Source organism: Lipotes vexillifer, unplaced genomic scaffold, assembly GCF_000442215.2.
Source record: "Lipotes vexillifer unplaced genomic scaffold, Lipotes_vexillifer_v1.1 scaffold71, whole genome shotgun sequence".
Taxonomy (NCBI): Eukaryota; Metazoa; Chordata; class Mammalia; order Artiodactyla; family Lipotidae; genus Lipotes; species Lipotes vexillifer.
Window position 1 is genome coordinate 2,043,527 of NW_006793703.1, and position 18,123 is coordinate 2,061,649.

General features: G+C 35.8%; 1 protein-coding gene across 6 annotated transcripts in view; it reads right to left on the reverse strand.

Moving 5' to 3' along the window:
• The window catches only part of CNOT4 (CCR4-NOT transcription complex subunit 4), a 145,818-nt gene that overhangs the window by 73,812 nt on the left and 53,883 nt on the right, over positions 1-18,123 (reverse strand). For all 6 annotated transcript variants that reach the window (XM_007466580.1, XM_007466581.1, XM_007466579.1 and 3 more), the window contains exon 2: positions 10,201-10,466. In XM_007466580.1, coding sequence (XP_007466642.1) covers positions 10,201-10,374 — 174 coding nt within the window. In that variant the 5' untranslated portion in view covers positions 10,375-10,466. The remainder of the gene's footprint in view (positions 1-10,200; positions 10,467-18,123) is intronic.

Sequence of the window (18,123 nt, forward strand, 5' to 3'; positions counted from 1 at the left end):
AGTCAACTTTAAGTCAACTTTATTGGAATATAACTGCTACATAGTGATACATTACACATACCAATACAGAAAGATACCAACACAGGAGAACAAATTAGTTTACCATGAATTCCATGATGGTTCCTCCTCCACACACACACCACCATAAAAACCTACTCTACAAATCCAATAATAGAAAATTAATAAGCTCATACAGTAGATGAGGAACGGAGGTAGATTAAAGATGGGATATGAAAACACATAATTTGAATAGCTGCAGAAAGAGACCGTGACCCACAAAGCTAGTAATAGTACTAAAAATGAATATAAAGAAAAATATATCTGGTCTACTTTTTGACTGAAACAGATAGGTTAAACCTAATTTTCTAGGAATATAGGATCAAATAAAAATTACAAGTAAAAAATTTTTCTTTAAAGGTACTACTGCATGTTACAAACTAGTGTTAAATAGGACACCTGTGGAGAAGCATTTTTAATGTGTAAAATATTTCTAATGGTGTTAATTTGTCAACAAATTGCCAAACTACTAATTAAGATGGTTTATAGTCTCTAATGTAATCATTTAATTCCTTTCATATGTGTAGTTATGTTTCCACTTTTATTCCTAATTTACATGTGTATTTACATGTGTCTTCTGTTTTATTTTCTGATCAGACTTACCAGGACTTTATTTTATTCGTTGTTTCAAAGAACCAGCTCTAACCGTTACTGAAATATTGTTTTTTTCCTATTTCACTAAATTCTACTTAATCCCTACTTTCCACTGCCGCAATGTTTATTCTTTTTCTGGTTTCTTAACCTGGAAATAAGTTCATCTATTTTTGTTCTTCATTTCGTAATTAATGCATTTACAGCTTTATCTCTTCCTCTTGCTAAAGATAACGAAAAATACTGTATAAAACTTTTTTCTAACCAACATCTTAAAAACAATAATGATCTGCAGTGGGGAAGTCCCAAGACAATTTCTGGATAAAAGTCAAAACCCAGAGAGATAAGTGGAAAGTCTGAGTAACAACAAATGGGAGAGAGGAACAAATGGGGGAAGAGGGACAGCATTAAAAGTCCAAGGCCAAATCAAGGTGAAGAATGTTGGGGGAGATCACTCCCACGTTAAGCTGAGACCCAGCCCACCCTCAAAGAACTCATTTTGTCTCAGGGTAAGTACAAACTACACAGAGGTCAGTACAAGATAAGAAAAAAGGAAAAGAGTGTGAAGAAAACCATCCTAGAGAAGTTGAAACCAATCCCAGGGAAGATGTGCATCCAGGAGAACAAAAGACCTTTATGATTGGCCAGAGAAAAGACCTTTACGCTTAAGGCATCCCTAATGGCAACGTTTACAGGATCCAGCAGAAGCCAAATCAAAGCCTCTCTATCAGAGGGCAAATTCATCTTGGGCCTTGGAGAACCCTACAAATAATTCAATGACAACCATGAAGCAGATAGAGACAACAAATCACATAAAGAAATAAAACAACATGAACAACAACCAACAGAAACATCCCTCACAAGACTTCAGCTTCTGGAATTACTGGACAGATTTTAAAACAATAATTCTAATCTGTTTAAACAAATATATGACAAACTTGAAAATATCTGCATGGCATAAAAAGCTTTTTAAAAAATCAAGTATCAAAAAAGAACAAACATTACTCCTAGAAATGGAAAACACAATGGCAAAATTTAAAAACTCAGTAGACTAGACCTAAAAAAAAAATTCTGATTGATCAGAAGAGATCATCCATTAATGCATGAAAGGAAGAAATAGAAAGAAAGAGAAAAGAGATTAGTGAAAAGATCTGGAAAATATTTAATCAGAGTCTCAGAAAGAGAGGAGAGAGAATAAATGCAACAGCTGAAGAGATAACAGCTTAATTTTTTCCAGAACTAATGAAACTCACCAAATCCACAGATTCAAGAAGCCCTACAAACCCCAAGAAGAATAAATAGAAATACACAAGTGAGTTCTACTTTCTGGAACTGATTAATATATCCATTGTGGCCTAACAGTCAATTTTTGTACCCACTATACCTGTATTTTAAAGTTTTGTACAAATTTATTTTTACAGAGTTGTGTGCATGCACAAACACACACATGCTTGCTAACTGTGTTAATCAAATTTTCCATTTCCTTTTTATTGTGTACTTCATATATTTCTAAAATACAGAAATTAGAAGTCTCTCCATTATGTACGTAGGTGCAGTTTCTCCTGGTATTTACATCAGCTCAATATACTTCTTAGCTCTGTTAAGTAAATAAAAGTTTTGTGACTTTAGGGGACCTTTCATCAGTAAGAAAAATATCCTCTTTATCTTTTAAAAATGTGTTTGATCTTGAATTTGATTATGACTAACTAATATCAGTACTATTATACTTTCTTTCCTATGATTTCCATTTGCCCACTCTATCATTTTTCCCCTAGCTTCACTGATATTTTTCTTATATGTGTTCCTAGTCAAACAGTTCTACAAGGTTTATCAGGAAAAAGAGCAGTCCCCCATATCCTTCCTCCCCCTCAACAGTTGCCTCTCCCTAAAAATAATCTGTCTATTCTTTTAGATGATTCTTTTGTCATTTACTATCACATCATTAAATAACATGCTTGTATTGCTACTTCCTCATTTTTCAGTATTAAATATTATTACATTATGCAAATTGAAGATTTAGATTTCTTTCAGCCAGCCTAACCATACATTCCAAGCCCACTTTCCAACCTTTGGTTAGGTCAAGGGTCACAATTACATTATTATGAAGTTCAAATATTATTTATATACTTCAACCTCCAGCCATGGCAGATTAGTGGTAACAGACTAGGGCTACCAGCATAAACAACTAGAAAAGTAGACAAAATATATGAAATTACTGTTTTCAGACACTGAACGACAGACAGTGAACAGCAGGTCTATGACCCACAAGTGTCCCAGTTTTCTGCTCTTCTGGCACTTACTGGACCTTGGCACTGGGTCCAACTGTCACAATGAGCAGAGGGGGACAGTGTTCAAAATTTGAAGATGTTGAGCCAACTGAAATTTATGGGGCAAAATACCACAAAGGGGGAACTAGTACAAAAAGAATTCCAGAAATCTACATATAAGAATCCTGTGGTAGCCAGTTTTCATAACAGCCCTCCTGAAGACACCCTGATAGAGTAAGTGTAAACAATGAATTTAGGGAGGAAATAAAAAAGAACACCAGTCACATGTACTCTTTCAGAATATAGAGGAGGAAACATTTCCTGAAACCAGTATTTCTTTGGTACCAAATCTAAAAACAACATAAAAGAAAGCCACAGATAAATACCTCTCATGACACAGATGCAAAACTCCTCCTGAAAATATTAGCAAATTGAAAATAAAAAGAATAATACATGATGATCAAATGAGATTCACCCTTGGGAGGGAAAGTTGATTCAAAAAATCAACCTAAATCACTGTTTCTACAGAACGAAGGAGATAACACACGATCATCTCAATAGAAGCAGAAAAGGCATTGGATAAAATGCAACACCCACTCATGATAAAAACTCTCTGTAGGCAAAGAATAAAAGCAAACTTCCTCAACCTGATAAGGACCACCTACAAAAGAAACAGTGACATACTTAACAGTGAAATACTCAACGTCTTCTCACTAAGATTGGGAACAAACAAGGATATGTGTTCATCCCACTTTTATCCAAGGTTATAGTGTAGGGCTTACCCACTGCAATAAGGCAAGAAAAACAATTTAAAGAAATAAAGGTTGGAAAGAAATAAAACTGTCTTTATCCACAGAAGATGTGATCATCTATTTAGAAAATCCTAATGAATCTATTTAACAAAAATCAATTATTCTACATAATGACAATGAACAACTGGAAAATGGAATTTTAAAAACAGTATCATGTGCCAAAGCTCAAAATCACAGGGACCTCCCTGGTGGTCCAGTGGTTGGGACACCACCCTTCCACTACAGGGGGCACAGGTTTGATCCCTGGTGAGGGAGCTGGGATCCCACATGCCACGTGGTGTGGCCCAAAAAAAAAAAAAATTCCAAAAGAATTCCCCCCCCCCAAAAAATAGTTATAGGCAAATATAACAAAACATGCTGTACTCTGTACATGAAAACTACAGAACATTGTTTCTGAAATGTTTAAAACCTAGAAAAATGGAAAGATAAAACTTATTCATGACCTATATGAGTCAACATTTTCAAGATGTCGTTTTTCCTCAAATTGACCTGCTTATTCAATGCAATCTCAACCAAAATTCCAGTAGTCTTTTTGTACAAAATAACAAGCTAATTAAAAAACTTATGTGGAAAGGCTAAGGTTCAGATACACAGAATAAATTCTAAAAAGAATAACAAATTTGAAAGTTTTTATTATAACAGATTTGAAGATTTAGAGTAGTCAAGACAGTACGGTATTGACAAAAAGATAGACATAATCATCAGTGGATGAGATACAGACTCTAGAAATAGACTGACACATTTATCAGCAACTGATTTTCACGAGAGTCCAAAACCATTCAAAAGTAAAGGGGTAGTCTTTTCTACAAAAGATGCAGTAACAACAGGATATCTGTATGAAAAAAAAAAAAAATCTCAACCCCTACTTCATATCTGAGCCATTGCAGCATAATATGATTACTTTTTCTGTACAAGTTTTTGTTTCCCGTAGAGTTAATAACTGTGTTTTGTCTGATTAGATCTCTACGTGTTTATTACTAATTCAACCATCAAATTTCCTCCAATTGTTAAAATGGCTTCACAAGACATTTCTCTTTAAAAACACCAAGTATTCTTTCATTTTGATCTTTTTGTAGAGATTCCCCTTGGAGCTTTCTGATTTGCCACATTCTGGATTAACTGCCCTCTACAGGTCACATCTTTCATCCTTCCCCATCATCCAAGAAATCCCACTGCTTCTTGTCTATGTTTGATTACCTATTTCCTCTATCCCATGTATTTTTTTTTCTCTTCTTCATTCCTTTATATTGATGGGGCATATCCTCTAGTAAATTTCTGGGAAAGAATGCACAGAAGGTAAAATATTTTTGAGAACTTTCAGGTCTGAAAATGTCTTTTCATAACTCCCTCATACTTAATTAACAGTCAAGCAGATACAGAGTTCTAAAATGAAAATAAATTTCCTTCAGAAATGTCTTACAGCTTTAAGACTTGATTTAGAAAAGTCTGAAATTACTGATTCCTGATCTTTTATGTGCAACCTACCTCTTCCTCTTTGGAAACTTGTAGGACTTCTTTCTCTTTGGTATTTTGATACTTAAAAATAAAAGTTTGTGCTTGGCACTTGACGGGCATTTTTGCCTTTTTGGTGGTTTGTATTTTGTTTTTGTTTTTTTTGCGGTAACACTGGTTTATAACCTGTAAGTTTCATGTGTACAACGTTATATTTCTACTTCTATGTACCCTACAGCGTGCTCACCACCAAAAATTTAGTTTCTATCTGTCACCAAACAGTTGATGCCCTTTATCTATTTCACCCTCCCCCTCTGCCCCTTCCCCTCTGGTAACCACTACTCTGTTCTCTGTATCTATGTGTTTGTTTTTATTTTGTTTTGTTTGTATATTCCACATATGAGTGAAATCATACAGTATTTGTCTTTCTCCATCTGACTTATTTCACTTAGCATGGACCCTTCAAGGTCCATCCATGCTGTCACAAATCGCAAGATTCCACCTTTTGATGGCTGAGCAGTATTCCAGTGTGTGGAATACACATCTTCTTTATCCATGCATCCACTGATGGACACTTAGGTTGTTTTCATATCTTGTTACTGTAAATAATACCACAAGGAACATAACAGTGCATATATCTTTCTGAATTAATGTTTTCATGTTCTTTGGGGCCTTTTTAATCTGAAAATATGTCCTTTGGTTCTGGGAATATTCTTCAATCATATATTATTGAAGACAATTTTCCTTTGTATCATTGTGATCTCTTTCTAGAATACTAACTTATTTGTTATGTGACCTCCTGGACTGATCCTCAAATAAAAGTTATCTCTTCTCTCATACATTCTCCTTTGCCTTTTTGCACTACTTGTTAAGAGATCATCTCAACTTCATCTTCCAACTCTTTGCCTGAGTTATTTCTGCTATCATATTTTAATTTTCAATAACTGTTTCTTATTCACTGAATTTTTTATACCATACTGTTCTTGTTTCATGGATTCAATATCTTCTATTATTTCTGAGGTGAAAATAATACCCTTGTTGAAGTTTTCATTTCCTTGGCCAGTCTCTAATTTCCATGTGAGCCAATATTGTATGGTGCTACATCAGTAAACCACCCATGTTCCCATATCTGCTGTTTCCACCACATATTTTTCTCAGACATGCTGCACTAAAAGGACATGCAAAGGCAGTCTAAGGAATGACCTGCACCTGTTTAGGGAAGCACTAAGGTCCTTTTGACCCCACTAGGCTCAGCAACTAGGACCAAAGAGAAACATTCAACTTCATATGTTTTTAAAACCTGCCTCTCTCTCTGCTTTTCAAAGCTATTAAAACAAAAGAGGCCCTTTCTGCAAACAGGTTTCATCTTGGGAGCCAAAATCAGGAGCTGGCTTCAACTAGCGCCACCTGCATCTCCAAGTTTATTTAAATCATCTCAATTTGACATCTCACAGAACGCCTTCTACAGGCTTCTCCCTGCAGGGTTGGGCTGTATCTAAATTGTAGCTTCAGGGTCCTCTCCAGAAACACTTGTGGTTTCCTTCCGTGTTAACACAACCACTGAGGCTGGGCTCCAGAGATGTAAAGATTTGCTGGTCCCTGACTGAGATGGGCAGCTTCATAATTATGTGTGTTCAGCACTCTCTAGCAAAGCTAAGCCAGATTCCAAGACTTTGTGTGTCCTGCACTGTCTGCCTTCCGTGACTCATGCCATGAGACAGGTATGAGCAAAGTCTGGTAGGCGAGACTAATGAGAGGTTCTAAGAGTTGTGGATATTAAGTCAGCAAGAAATTAAAAAACAAAGACAGGGCTTCCCTGGTGGCGCAGTGGTTGAGAATCCGCCTGCCAATGCAGGGGACACGGGACTATTAACAATAAGTGCCTCAGCTAAAGATTCTAACTTGGAGACCCAAAAGGAGGTTGTCTCATGTTTCTTTAATCTGGAATTTTTTTTCTTTTCTTTCTATAAATGTTGGAGAGCCTTGGTGTTCATCCTCAGACAATCTCTCATTTTTTCCACTGACCCTCTCTGTGATTTCATCCAGTGTCATTAATTTATAAAAATATTCTATATATTGATTAACTCCCAAATTTACATCTCCATGCTCAAACCAAACTTGAATATTCACCTGTCTAGTCAATATCTCCATTTAAGTCTCTAACAGGAATCTCAAACTTAACATGTTTAAAACCGAGTTCCTGATCTTCTCAAAAACCCTATTCCTAGAAGATGCAGTCTTCCCTATCCCAGTTAATGGCCATTCTCTACTTCTAGTTGCTCAGTTCAAAATCTTGCAGTTATCCTCAACTCTTCTACTTGTATTGTATAGTGGATATTAAACCTGATTAATCTTTGTATGTCTGTAAAATGTTTTATTATGCTTTCAAATCTGAATGAAATTGAGAATTCATTAAAACTTATTTTCACTCAAAAATTTGGAAAAACAAATTTTTCGTTTGTGTTCTCTTTTCTATGCTTGTAAAACAAAAACACTGGCATCAGTTTTATTCTTGTTCCTTTGTGATCTATGTATTTTTCTCTCATGGACTTTCAGAACTTTGTCTTTATTCTGGATATTCTAAAATCTTACAATTATGTAAATAGATGTTGATATTTTTCAGTCATCTTGCTTCATACTTACAGAACCCTTCTAATCTGAGGACAACTGCTTTTCATAGTGAGTAATTTTCTTCTATTAGTTCTTTCATTATTTCTTCTGATCCATTCTTAGCTCACTGCTTCTAAAACTTCTCTTAGCAGAGATTAGAACCAGTAGATCTCTCTTTTACATTGCTTAACTTTTCTTTCATGCTTTCTATTTTTTAACTTTCTGCACTATATCCTGCAAAAAACTACTCAGCACAATCTTCCAACTCGCTAATTTGCTCTTGAACTGTGTTCATTCTTTTCTTCAACGTATCTATATGATTGTTTATTTTGAAGATCTCTTTTTTTTAAAAAAAAATGTTCCTTCTACATGAATATGTCATTCTCTCTTACCTCTGAGAGGTACCAATGACACTTGAAAAAGTTTCTTTCTGTTTGCTTACTTATGTTAGATTCTTCTATATACTGATTTTTGTGCTTCTCTTCCATAATGTTGGCTTTCCTGAAATACCTATTGATTCTTGGTTGTTGCACATGTAAGAACTCTGTCAACCAGTCTATAAAATACTATTTCTGTTTGCTGCAGGATGTTTTTCTGTGACCACAGAGAGGAAAAACAGTTCAAAGGGGTAGGCTAATAGTTCATCTTCTGAGCATAGGAGGTCCTAGTTCCTCCAGGGTATTTCTATCCCCTTTAAGGCTCTGACCTAAATTTATAATCAGTGTTCCACCCCGAGGGCATCTGTATCTGCTACCTGGCATAAAAGTTGGACTGTTGCTCCAATGCCTCTGTACTCAACCAACCACACTGACAGTTTTCCTAGGATCCTGAAGCACCACTATTATTACCTTTTTTCAACAGTCTTCTCCTGAATATGTTTTGAGTTAACACTTTTTCTTTAAATTGATCCCAATGGCCTTCTGTCCTCCAGATTCCTCACACTAGTCCTCCCAGAAAGGAACCCTTTTACTAACAACCAGCTTTGCTGAAGTTACTCTGCTTAGTTTTTAATCTTAAATTTTTTTCTATTTTTTGCTCCACTTTCTAAGGATTTGAGGTGATTCTAGGTAATCCCTTAAAAGTGAAATGAATTTCTTTGCCATTTCCTCAAATAGTCTTAGGTTACCCTGAAAGTCACCACTTTCAACATAATAGTTCAGTACAATTGTCCTCTAATGGAATGATGGGGAACTGATTTTTAAAACACAACAATGTTTTAAAATTCATTAACACAAATTTAAAAAGCTAATGTTATCTTTTTCATTTACCTTTCCATTCACATTCTTAAAGTATATGAACTATATAAAAAGATATTATACACATTATAAACACCTACTGTTATATAACTTATATATATATATATATATATATATAAACTACATTAATTAACATTTAAGTAGAGCTCACCTTTTTTCATTCATATAATATATGTTAACTGCCCACTAGATTAAAAAAAAAAAACTGGACAATGCATTGCCTTCTGAGATATTATTTTTTTTAATAATCTAGGTATCTAAAACACATTTCCAATTCTCAAAATTTGGTAATAATGAACCAAGAGCTCTTTGAATGGGTAAACAAAAGAAAGTTTAAATCATACAAACAGACATTAAAGATAAGGCAAAAAATAGATATTTGCATTAATCCCTAAGGTGGTAACAAAGTCCTTCAAAACAGAGATGCAGCAATCCTACTCACCCTAATAGGTCACTTACTACACTGTAACTGCTGCATCTGCTTATAAAAACAACATAACGCAGAATACTATTTTAAAAATCATAGACACTTCAGATTTAGAAAGGATTCAAAGGACTTGCATTTGACCCGCAAACCCTACCCATTAGTTGATGCCTTCGATAAGTTACTTAAAAGGCCTAGTTTCCTTAAGCATACAAGAGGGATAGCACTATCAGCCTAGGATTGTCATAAGGACCAACAAATGAAGTTAAGTATTACCTTCTAAACCAGAATTTCTCTTTTCATTTTAACTCATGATCTTTTTTAGTAAACATCAAAACTTCTCTACTATTTTGTACTAGAAAACTAAAGCAAATTTCCCCCCAGATGTAATACTGACTGTGTTTTTCCAATTTCACACCATCCTATCTAAATCTACTGCCTCTCTCTACTCCTAATCCTATTAAACAGCCAGCACCACCAACCTTGTCAATCTCCTCAGATAAGAAAACTAAGGCCAACCAGAGAGGTTATGTGACTTCACCAAGGTCATATACTTAGTTAACAATAAAGGTGAGACTCTGACTCCCAGGGCAGTGTTCTTTCCACTTCATTAAATCTTAAAAATACAATGCTACACATTATCTCACCTGAGGTTTGTAGATTCTTTTAAATCTACTTACTCATAGGCATGGGGAAAAAAACTAAACACAAAGTTATTTTGGAGTATTTACCTTTCTGCATGCAGGACAAAGCCCATTTTCATCAGTGCGAATTCGATGCCAACAAAATCGGCAAATCTGGTAGCCACAGGTGCAAGGGAAAAAGTTGATATCATCTATCTCCAAGGGCTCCATGCAAAGAGGACATTCCACAGGGTCTTCCTTCACATCAGGACTGCGAGACATCTTCACGTTTATTAAACAGCAGCAAAAGTTTATAATAATTTAAGGGAGAAGGAGGTTCAGCGCTAGGAACTAAACTGTAGAACTTCGAAGACCTGCATAAGAAAAAACAAAATATACTGCTTACTACTGAAAAAATATGGCATATTCAATGATCAAGAATCAGATTTCATAAAAAATTTGAAAAATATTAAACAGATCAATTTTTGCTATCTCAGAAGATGGAATTCTGTATATTCTTCATGTCAAGATAAAAGGAGTGAGGTTGTTAAATTTTTTGATTCAACAGAAACAGAAAAGAACTTCCTTTTTTTAGCTAAAACATTTAATACTAACCAGTACTAATCATAGCATATTTTAGGGGAATAAATACTATACAGAAACATCTTCACCTTAAAACATACTCTACACTGTCTTATTTTTCACCTAAAAGCTAGTAGTAATACTGCCACATAACTAGGAGTATTATAGTAGTCTAAAATGTGTCCTAATTTACAAAATAAAACTAATGAAGAAGAGCAGTTTCAGTTACCTGTAATTACATGTTAATATCAAACCATTACCACAGAAAACGTAAGACTTGAAAAGAATATGCCATAATTGTTTACAATTAAATATGTATTAATATGCCAATGAAAAATTCACTTCTGGGAAAATACACACATATTAAACAAAATTAAAATATTCCTTTTTATTACAGAAATGCTACAAAAAGCCTACAGAAAGGGGGAAGAGAACAAATAGACATCCATGCCTCAAAGTCTTCTTAAAAATTAAATAAGTTTTTAAGTTTTTAAATTAAATAAATTTTTAAAAATTAAATAAGTTATCTTTTTAGATTATGGAGAATTGAAAATTTTCAGGCTAAAGTCACTGTTAAATTAAAACGCTATGTCAAAATAACAGAGATATTTTGTTTGTTTACATAATTTGACAAACTAATTCTAAAGTTTACATGAAAGAGTAAATGCATGAGACATGCTTTGAAACTTTTGTGGAAGAAATGTGGGGATCTGCACTATTAGATACTGAACTGTACTACAAAGCTACAGTGACAAATAATTTGATATTGGTACAAAAACAGACAAAAGATCAAAGAAACTAAATAGAGAATCTATAAACAGAACCATGAATTAATGAGATTTTAATATTTGATAAAAGGGACATAACAAGGGCTTCCCTGGTGGCGCAGTGGTTGAGAGTCCGCCTGCTGATGCAGGGGACACGGATTCATGTCCTGGTCTGAGAAGATCCACATGCCGCAGCCAAGCCCGTGTGCCACAGCTACTGAGCCTGCGCTCTAGAGCCCGTGAGCCACAACTAATGAGCCCGCGAGCCACAACTACTGAAGCCCATGCACCTAGAGCCTGTGCTCTGCAACAAGCGAAGCCACCGCAATGAGAAGCCCACGCAGCACAATGAAGAGTAGCTCCTGCTCATCACAACTAGAGAAAGCCCATGCACAGCAACGAAGACCCAACGCAGCCAAAAATAAATAAATAAATTTATTTTAAAAAGGTGTCGGGGGACATAACAAATCAATATGGTGAGGATGGACCCAATTTAAAAGCAGGGTCCCGGTCTATCCATTTTAAGAAAGAAACAGCATAAAGCTATCTCACACTGCAATCAAAATAAATCCCATATAATCTGTCTAAAGAGCTATACATTGAAATAAACTATTAAAGTGTTACAAGAAAATAGAATTTTTTAAAATCTTGGGATACAGAAAGTCTTTCTAAGCAGAAACAGAAATTCATAAAAGATAGATATGATCAACTTAGCAATGTGAAAAGAAAAAGACAGACAAATTAAAGCAACAGAGTAAAGGATATATTCACTGTATACAAGAGTCACTATCCAGAATATATAAAGAAATCTTACAAGCAATTTTTAAAAGGCAAACAAGTCAAAAGAAAAAATGAGAACAGAATATGATGAGTAGTTCACAAAAGAATTACAAATGATTACAACATATGAAAAGATGATCAACCTCTTTAGTTAGTAAACAATGAGGTAGCATTTTTCCCCCACCAGCCTGTCAAAGTTAGTCTCCCCCCCACACCCCCACAAAGCAGAGATTATCACTGATCTGAGTTCCTCTTTACAAAGGGAAATGGGAGCAGAAAGAGTACCTTGCCTTAAATTGCACAGCTATTAAGTGGTGCGGCCTGGATTCATTCCAGGAATTAGTCCCACATCTGTGCTTTTAACCACTCCCTTAAACCACCTTAGACTCTATCCTACATAAATACACATGTGCACCAAGTACTTTGCTATATGTTTTGCAGCATTGTTCATAAGAGTAGAAAACTGCAAACAATGTTAACCATCCATCAGTTGGCAAATCATTAAGTAAATAATGATATAGCCATAAGGTTGATGTGTGTTGAATAAGAAGATGTCTATTATACAGGATTTTTTTTTTTTTTTTTTTTGCGATATGTGGGCCTCTCACCGTCGTGGCCTCTCCCGTTGCCGGACGCGCAAGCTCAGCGCCCACGGCCCACGGGCCCAGCCGCTCCGCGGCACGTGGGATCCTCCCGGACCGGGGCACGAACCCGTATCCCCTGCATCGGCAGGCGGACTCCCAACCACTGCGCCACCAGGGAGGCCCCCTATACAGGATTTTTTAATTTGTAAAAGTAAACTGGAGACTAACGTAAATATATAACTACTTCCACGTAAATATAAAAACTCTGTGTATATATTTGATTTGTTTCTCGAAGAAAATAAAGCACATTGAAGGTTATACACCAAAATGTTATCCATATCACAAAAGACAAAATGGAGGTACTAATTTTATTTTGAAAATCTGTATTATCTGTATTGCTACAACAAACATTTTTGCAATTCAAATGGCCAAACTTAAAAAAAGAAATTATTTTCATCTCTTTTAGGAAAATTAAATCTGACTTTTGTTAGTAATTAGAAGAAAAATAAAATATCTTCTTATGAACCTATAATTATTTCAAAATATAAGTTTCTTAAAAAGAAAAAAATGGTATGTATTTATAAACAATTCAGGAATCCTGGTCTGCAGACCCAGTTTTGCCACTATCAGTTTCCTCATATATAAAATGAGGGGTTTAATCTTATGGTTACCAGGGGGGAAAGGGGGAGAGGGATAAATTGGGAGATAAGAATTGACATATACACACTATTATGTATAAAGTAGATAACTAATAAGGACCTACTGTATAGCACAGGGAACTCTACTCAATACTCTGTAATGACCTATATGGGAAAAGAATCTAAAAAAGAGTGTATATATGTATATGTATAACTGAGTAACTGACTCACTTTGCTGTACAGCAGAAACACAACACTGTAAATCAACTATACTCCAATAAAAATTCAAAAATAAACAAACAAACAAATAAATAAAATGAGGGGTGTTAAAGACAATGCAAAAGTAAGACTGCCAACTTCAAAGCCCATGTCCTTTCCAATATGGTAAGCCAGAAGTTATGATTACTGACGGCTCGGTCGCATATTCTTCGGTATATAGTGCAAATGTCCTCAAAGTAAAAGTGAGATTACTTTTTCAAAAATTTAAATTCTACAGGAAATCTCTACTTCATTATTTAAGTTCTTGTTCTCTATATCACCTGCAACTAATAACACAACACAGTATAAATTCTTTTTTTTTTTAAGTTACAAGATTTATTACTTACAAATCCCAGAAATGGGGGGGGGGCACGCGGGGGGACCACAGTGAGCTGGGGGAAGGGCAGTTCTCCACTTCAGGTTAAGAGTGAGCCAGAGACAGAGAGCAGGGTAGCAAGCACGTGTTGGTTGGGGCAGACTTTTCTTGGGCTCAACTCTAAACGGTCTTTTTTTTTTTTTAATAGATCTTTATTGGAGTATAATTGCTTCACAATACTGTGTTAGTTTCTGTTGCACAACAAAGCAAATCAGCCATATGCATACACATGTCCCCATATCTCCTCCCTCTTGAGCCTCCCTCCCATCCTCCCTATCCCACCCCTCTAGGTCATCGCAAAGCACCAAGCCGATCTCCCTGTGCTATGCTGCTGCTTCACACCAGCCAACTATTTTACATTCGGTAGTGTATATATGTCGATGCTACTCTCACTTCGCCCCAGCTTCCCCCTCCCACCCCATGTCCTCAAGTCCATTCTCTATGTCTACCTCTTTATTCCTGCCCTGCAACTAGGTTTATCAGTACCTTTTTTTTTTTTAAGATTCCATATATATGCGTTAGCATACAGTATTTGTTTTTCTCTTTCTGACTTACTTCACTCTCTATGACAGACTCTAGGTCCATCCACCTCACTACAAATAACTCAATTTCATTTCTTTTTATGGCTGAGTAATATTCCACTGTATATATGTGCCACATCTTCTTTATCCATTCATCTGTGGATGGACATTTAGGTTGGTTCCATGTCCTGGCTATTGTAAACAGACAACACAGTACAAATTCTGACATACATAAAAATGCTCCTGCATCACCAAAAACCTCCCATGTAGTAAGTGTACAAAATAAAAATCATACACTCAAAATCATGCTCAAAAGTTCCTTATCGGGCTTCCCTGGTGGCGCAGTGCTTGAGGGTCCGCCTGCCGATGCAGGGGACACGGGTTCGTGCCCCGGTCCGGGAAGATCCCACGTGCCGCGGAGCGGCTGGGCGCGTGAGCCATGGCTGCTGAGCCTGCGCGTCCGGAGCCTGTGCTCCGCGGCGAGAGAGGCTACAACAGTGAGAGGCCCGCGTACCGCAAAATAAATAAATAAATAAACAAATAAATAAATAAATAGATAAATAAAATTAATTAATTAAAAAAAAAGTTCCTTATCACTCATAAAGTGCTGTATACATGGTTTTGTACTTAGGACCCTGTTCAAAAGATTTGTATAAAATACACTATAGTGGGATAGGGAGGGTGGGAGGGAGCCTCAAGAGGGAGGGGATATGGGGATATATGTATACATATATAGCTGATTCACTTTGTTATACAGCAGAAGCTAACACAACATTGTAAAGCAATTATACTCCAATAAAGATGTTAAAAAAAAAAACCAAAACACTGGGCCAGTACTGTATAGCATAGGAAACTCTACTCATTACTCTGTAATGGCCTATATGGGAAAAGCATCTAAAAAAGAATGGATATATGTATATGTATAACAGATTCACTTTGCTATACACCTGAAACTAACACACTGTAAATCAACTAAACTCCAATAAAAATTAAAAGAAAAGAAAAAAAACACTATAAAATGTCAAGAACTGCAGCTGCTATGGAAAACAGTTTGGTGGTTCCTCAAAAAGTTAAACATGGAATTAGCATCTGATCCAGCAATTCCACTTTTGGGGATATACCAAAAGAATTGAAAGGAAGGATTTGAACAGAACTTGTACACAAATATTCACAGAAGAATTATTCACAATACAACCCACGTGTCCATCAACAGATGAATGGATAAACAAAATGTAGTGTATACATACAATGAAATGTTATTCAGCCATAAAAAGAATGAAATTCTAATACATGGTACAATGTGGATGAACCTTAAAAACATTATGTTAAGTAAAATAAGCCAGTCACAAAAAACAAAAACTGTATGATACCACTGATACGAGGTAACTAGAACAGGCAATTCATTGACACAGAAAGCAGAACAGAGGCTGGGAAGGGGAGGGAGAATGGGAAGTTTTCGTTTAATAAGTACAGAGTTTCTGTTTGGGATGATAAAAGGATTTTAGAAATAGAAAGTGGTGATGGTTACACAACATTGTGAATGTACTTAATGCCACTGAATTGTACGCTTAAAAATACTTAAAACGCGGGCTTCCCTGGTGGCGCATGGTTGAGAGTCCGCCTGCCGATGCAGGGAACACGGGTTCGTGCCCCGGTCCGGGAGGATCCCACATGCCGTGGAGCGGCTGGGCCCGTGAGCCATGGCCGCTGAGCCTGCGCGTCCGGAGCCTGTGCTCCGCAACGGGAAATACCACAACAGTGAGAGGCCCGCGTACCGCAAGAAAAAAAAAAAAAAAAACTTAAAATGACAAGTTTTACGTTACAAATATTTTACAATAAAAATTAAAAATGAAAATATAATTATACACACTTAAACGCAATATGTAATAAACAGCACTTTCAAAAAAACTTAAGTACTTGGTTGCTTAATTTAATTAATCCTTTAATTTTCTGCCAATGTGGCAGTGGATTTGTGATAAATGTGTGTATGATGCAATTCCACTGAATAGTTACATAGAAATTACATTCCTGAATACATTATACACCCCAAATTATATGTACACTATAATTACACCTAAGAGAAAAGCTATTTATAGATATGAAATATACACACACACACTTTGAATGGTAACTAGAATAGCATTTTAAGTTTCCATAAAAACCATAAATTCAATATATACATATAACTATAAACTACCATTTTTAAAAAACCTATAATAAATTTACGTACAATACCACACAGCTTATATTTTACTTAGCCAATGTTTTATAACTAGAAATTCTTGTTTCTTTAACAATCAGTCCATTCTCAATACAATGGACGCTCCAGGAGAGAAGTTAACTGGTGCATCACATTTATGATGGTATACCAGGCAGCTACAACATGACTGGGGGTATATAGTAAGCACTCACGTATTTGATGAATGAATAATAAATGAAAGGAGGAAAGAATTATTTGTTATATGTCAGTTTTGACTGACAACACTCTTCAAAAGTAGGAAAAAATGCTCCAGGTTGCTCACTGTTTCTGTATTAGGCATATACTTCACAAAGCATGTTACTCATATAAACTACACAAAGGCAAAAACAGATTGAACAGTAGCTATGAACAGTTTGCAAGTGAAAGAGCAAGGTAAGTCAACTGACTAAATATCAGCATCAATACCTCTTCGCCTTTTTAAATTAAATACCAAAATACCAATATACATATACCATGAATGTACATTTACAACGGAACTTAAGACTGCCTATACCCAAGTTAGGAAGGCAGGAAAGCTTATTTATTTTCTCATAGAAATTAACATCTCGTTTAGACATTTTCTCATAGAAAAAAAATCTACCTAAGAATTTAAAGTCTCTCTCATAAAAGGTTAAGCTGCAGTTATACAAAAAAATCGATTATGTGGGGCTGCTTTCTACCTCCCCACCAATTTGTTCTTTATTTAGTAACTTACTTGTACTTTATATTCTTTTTTTTTTTTTGGCCGCTGCATGGCTTGTGGGATCTTAGTTCCCCAGCCAGGAACTGAACCTGGTCCCAGGCAGTGAAAGCACCAAGTCCTAACAGCTGGACCGCCAGGGAATTCCCTGTACTTTATATTCTTAAGATGTAAATAAAAATCAGCATACAAGTCATCTCACATAATATATCATGTCCCCTAAGTATCTTTTGCAGGAGAAGGGGTAGATAAGGGTGGAAGGAGACAAACAATGTTTTTCCAATAGAAAGCAACCTCCATGAGGACAGAGACTGTTTCACTTGTTAGCGTATCCAAAAATCCTAGAAGAGTTCTTGGCAGATAGCAAACACTTAACAAATATGTGTCAAATGGAAGGAAAACAAGAAAGAAGGGATGGAAGAAGAAAGGGAGTGAAGGAAAGGGAAGTACCTATTCATTCATCCGTAAATGTGCAAGCACATATTGTAAGATTCACTGAACAAAACTGTGCTAATCTTTACAAGTCTACATGTAGCAAATACACATTAGACATAGTAATAGACTTCTGTGAACAACTCACTGAAAA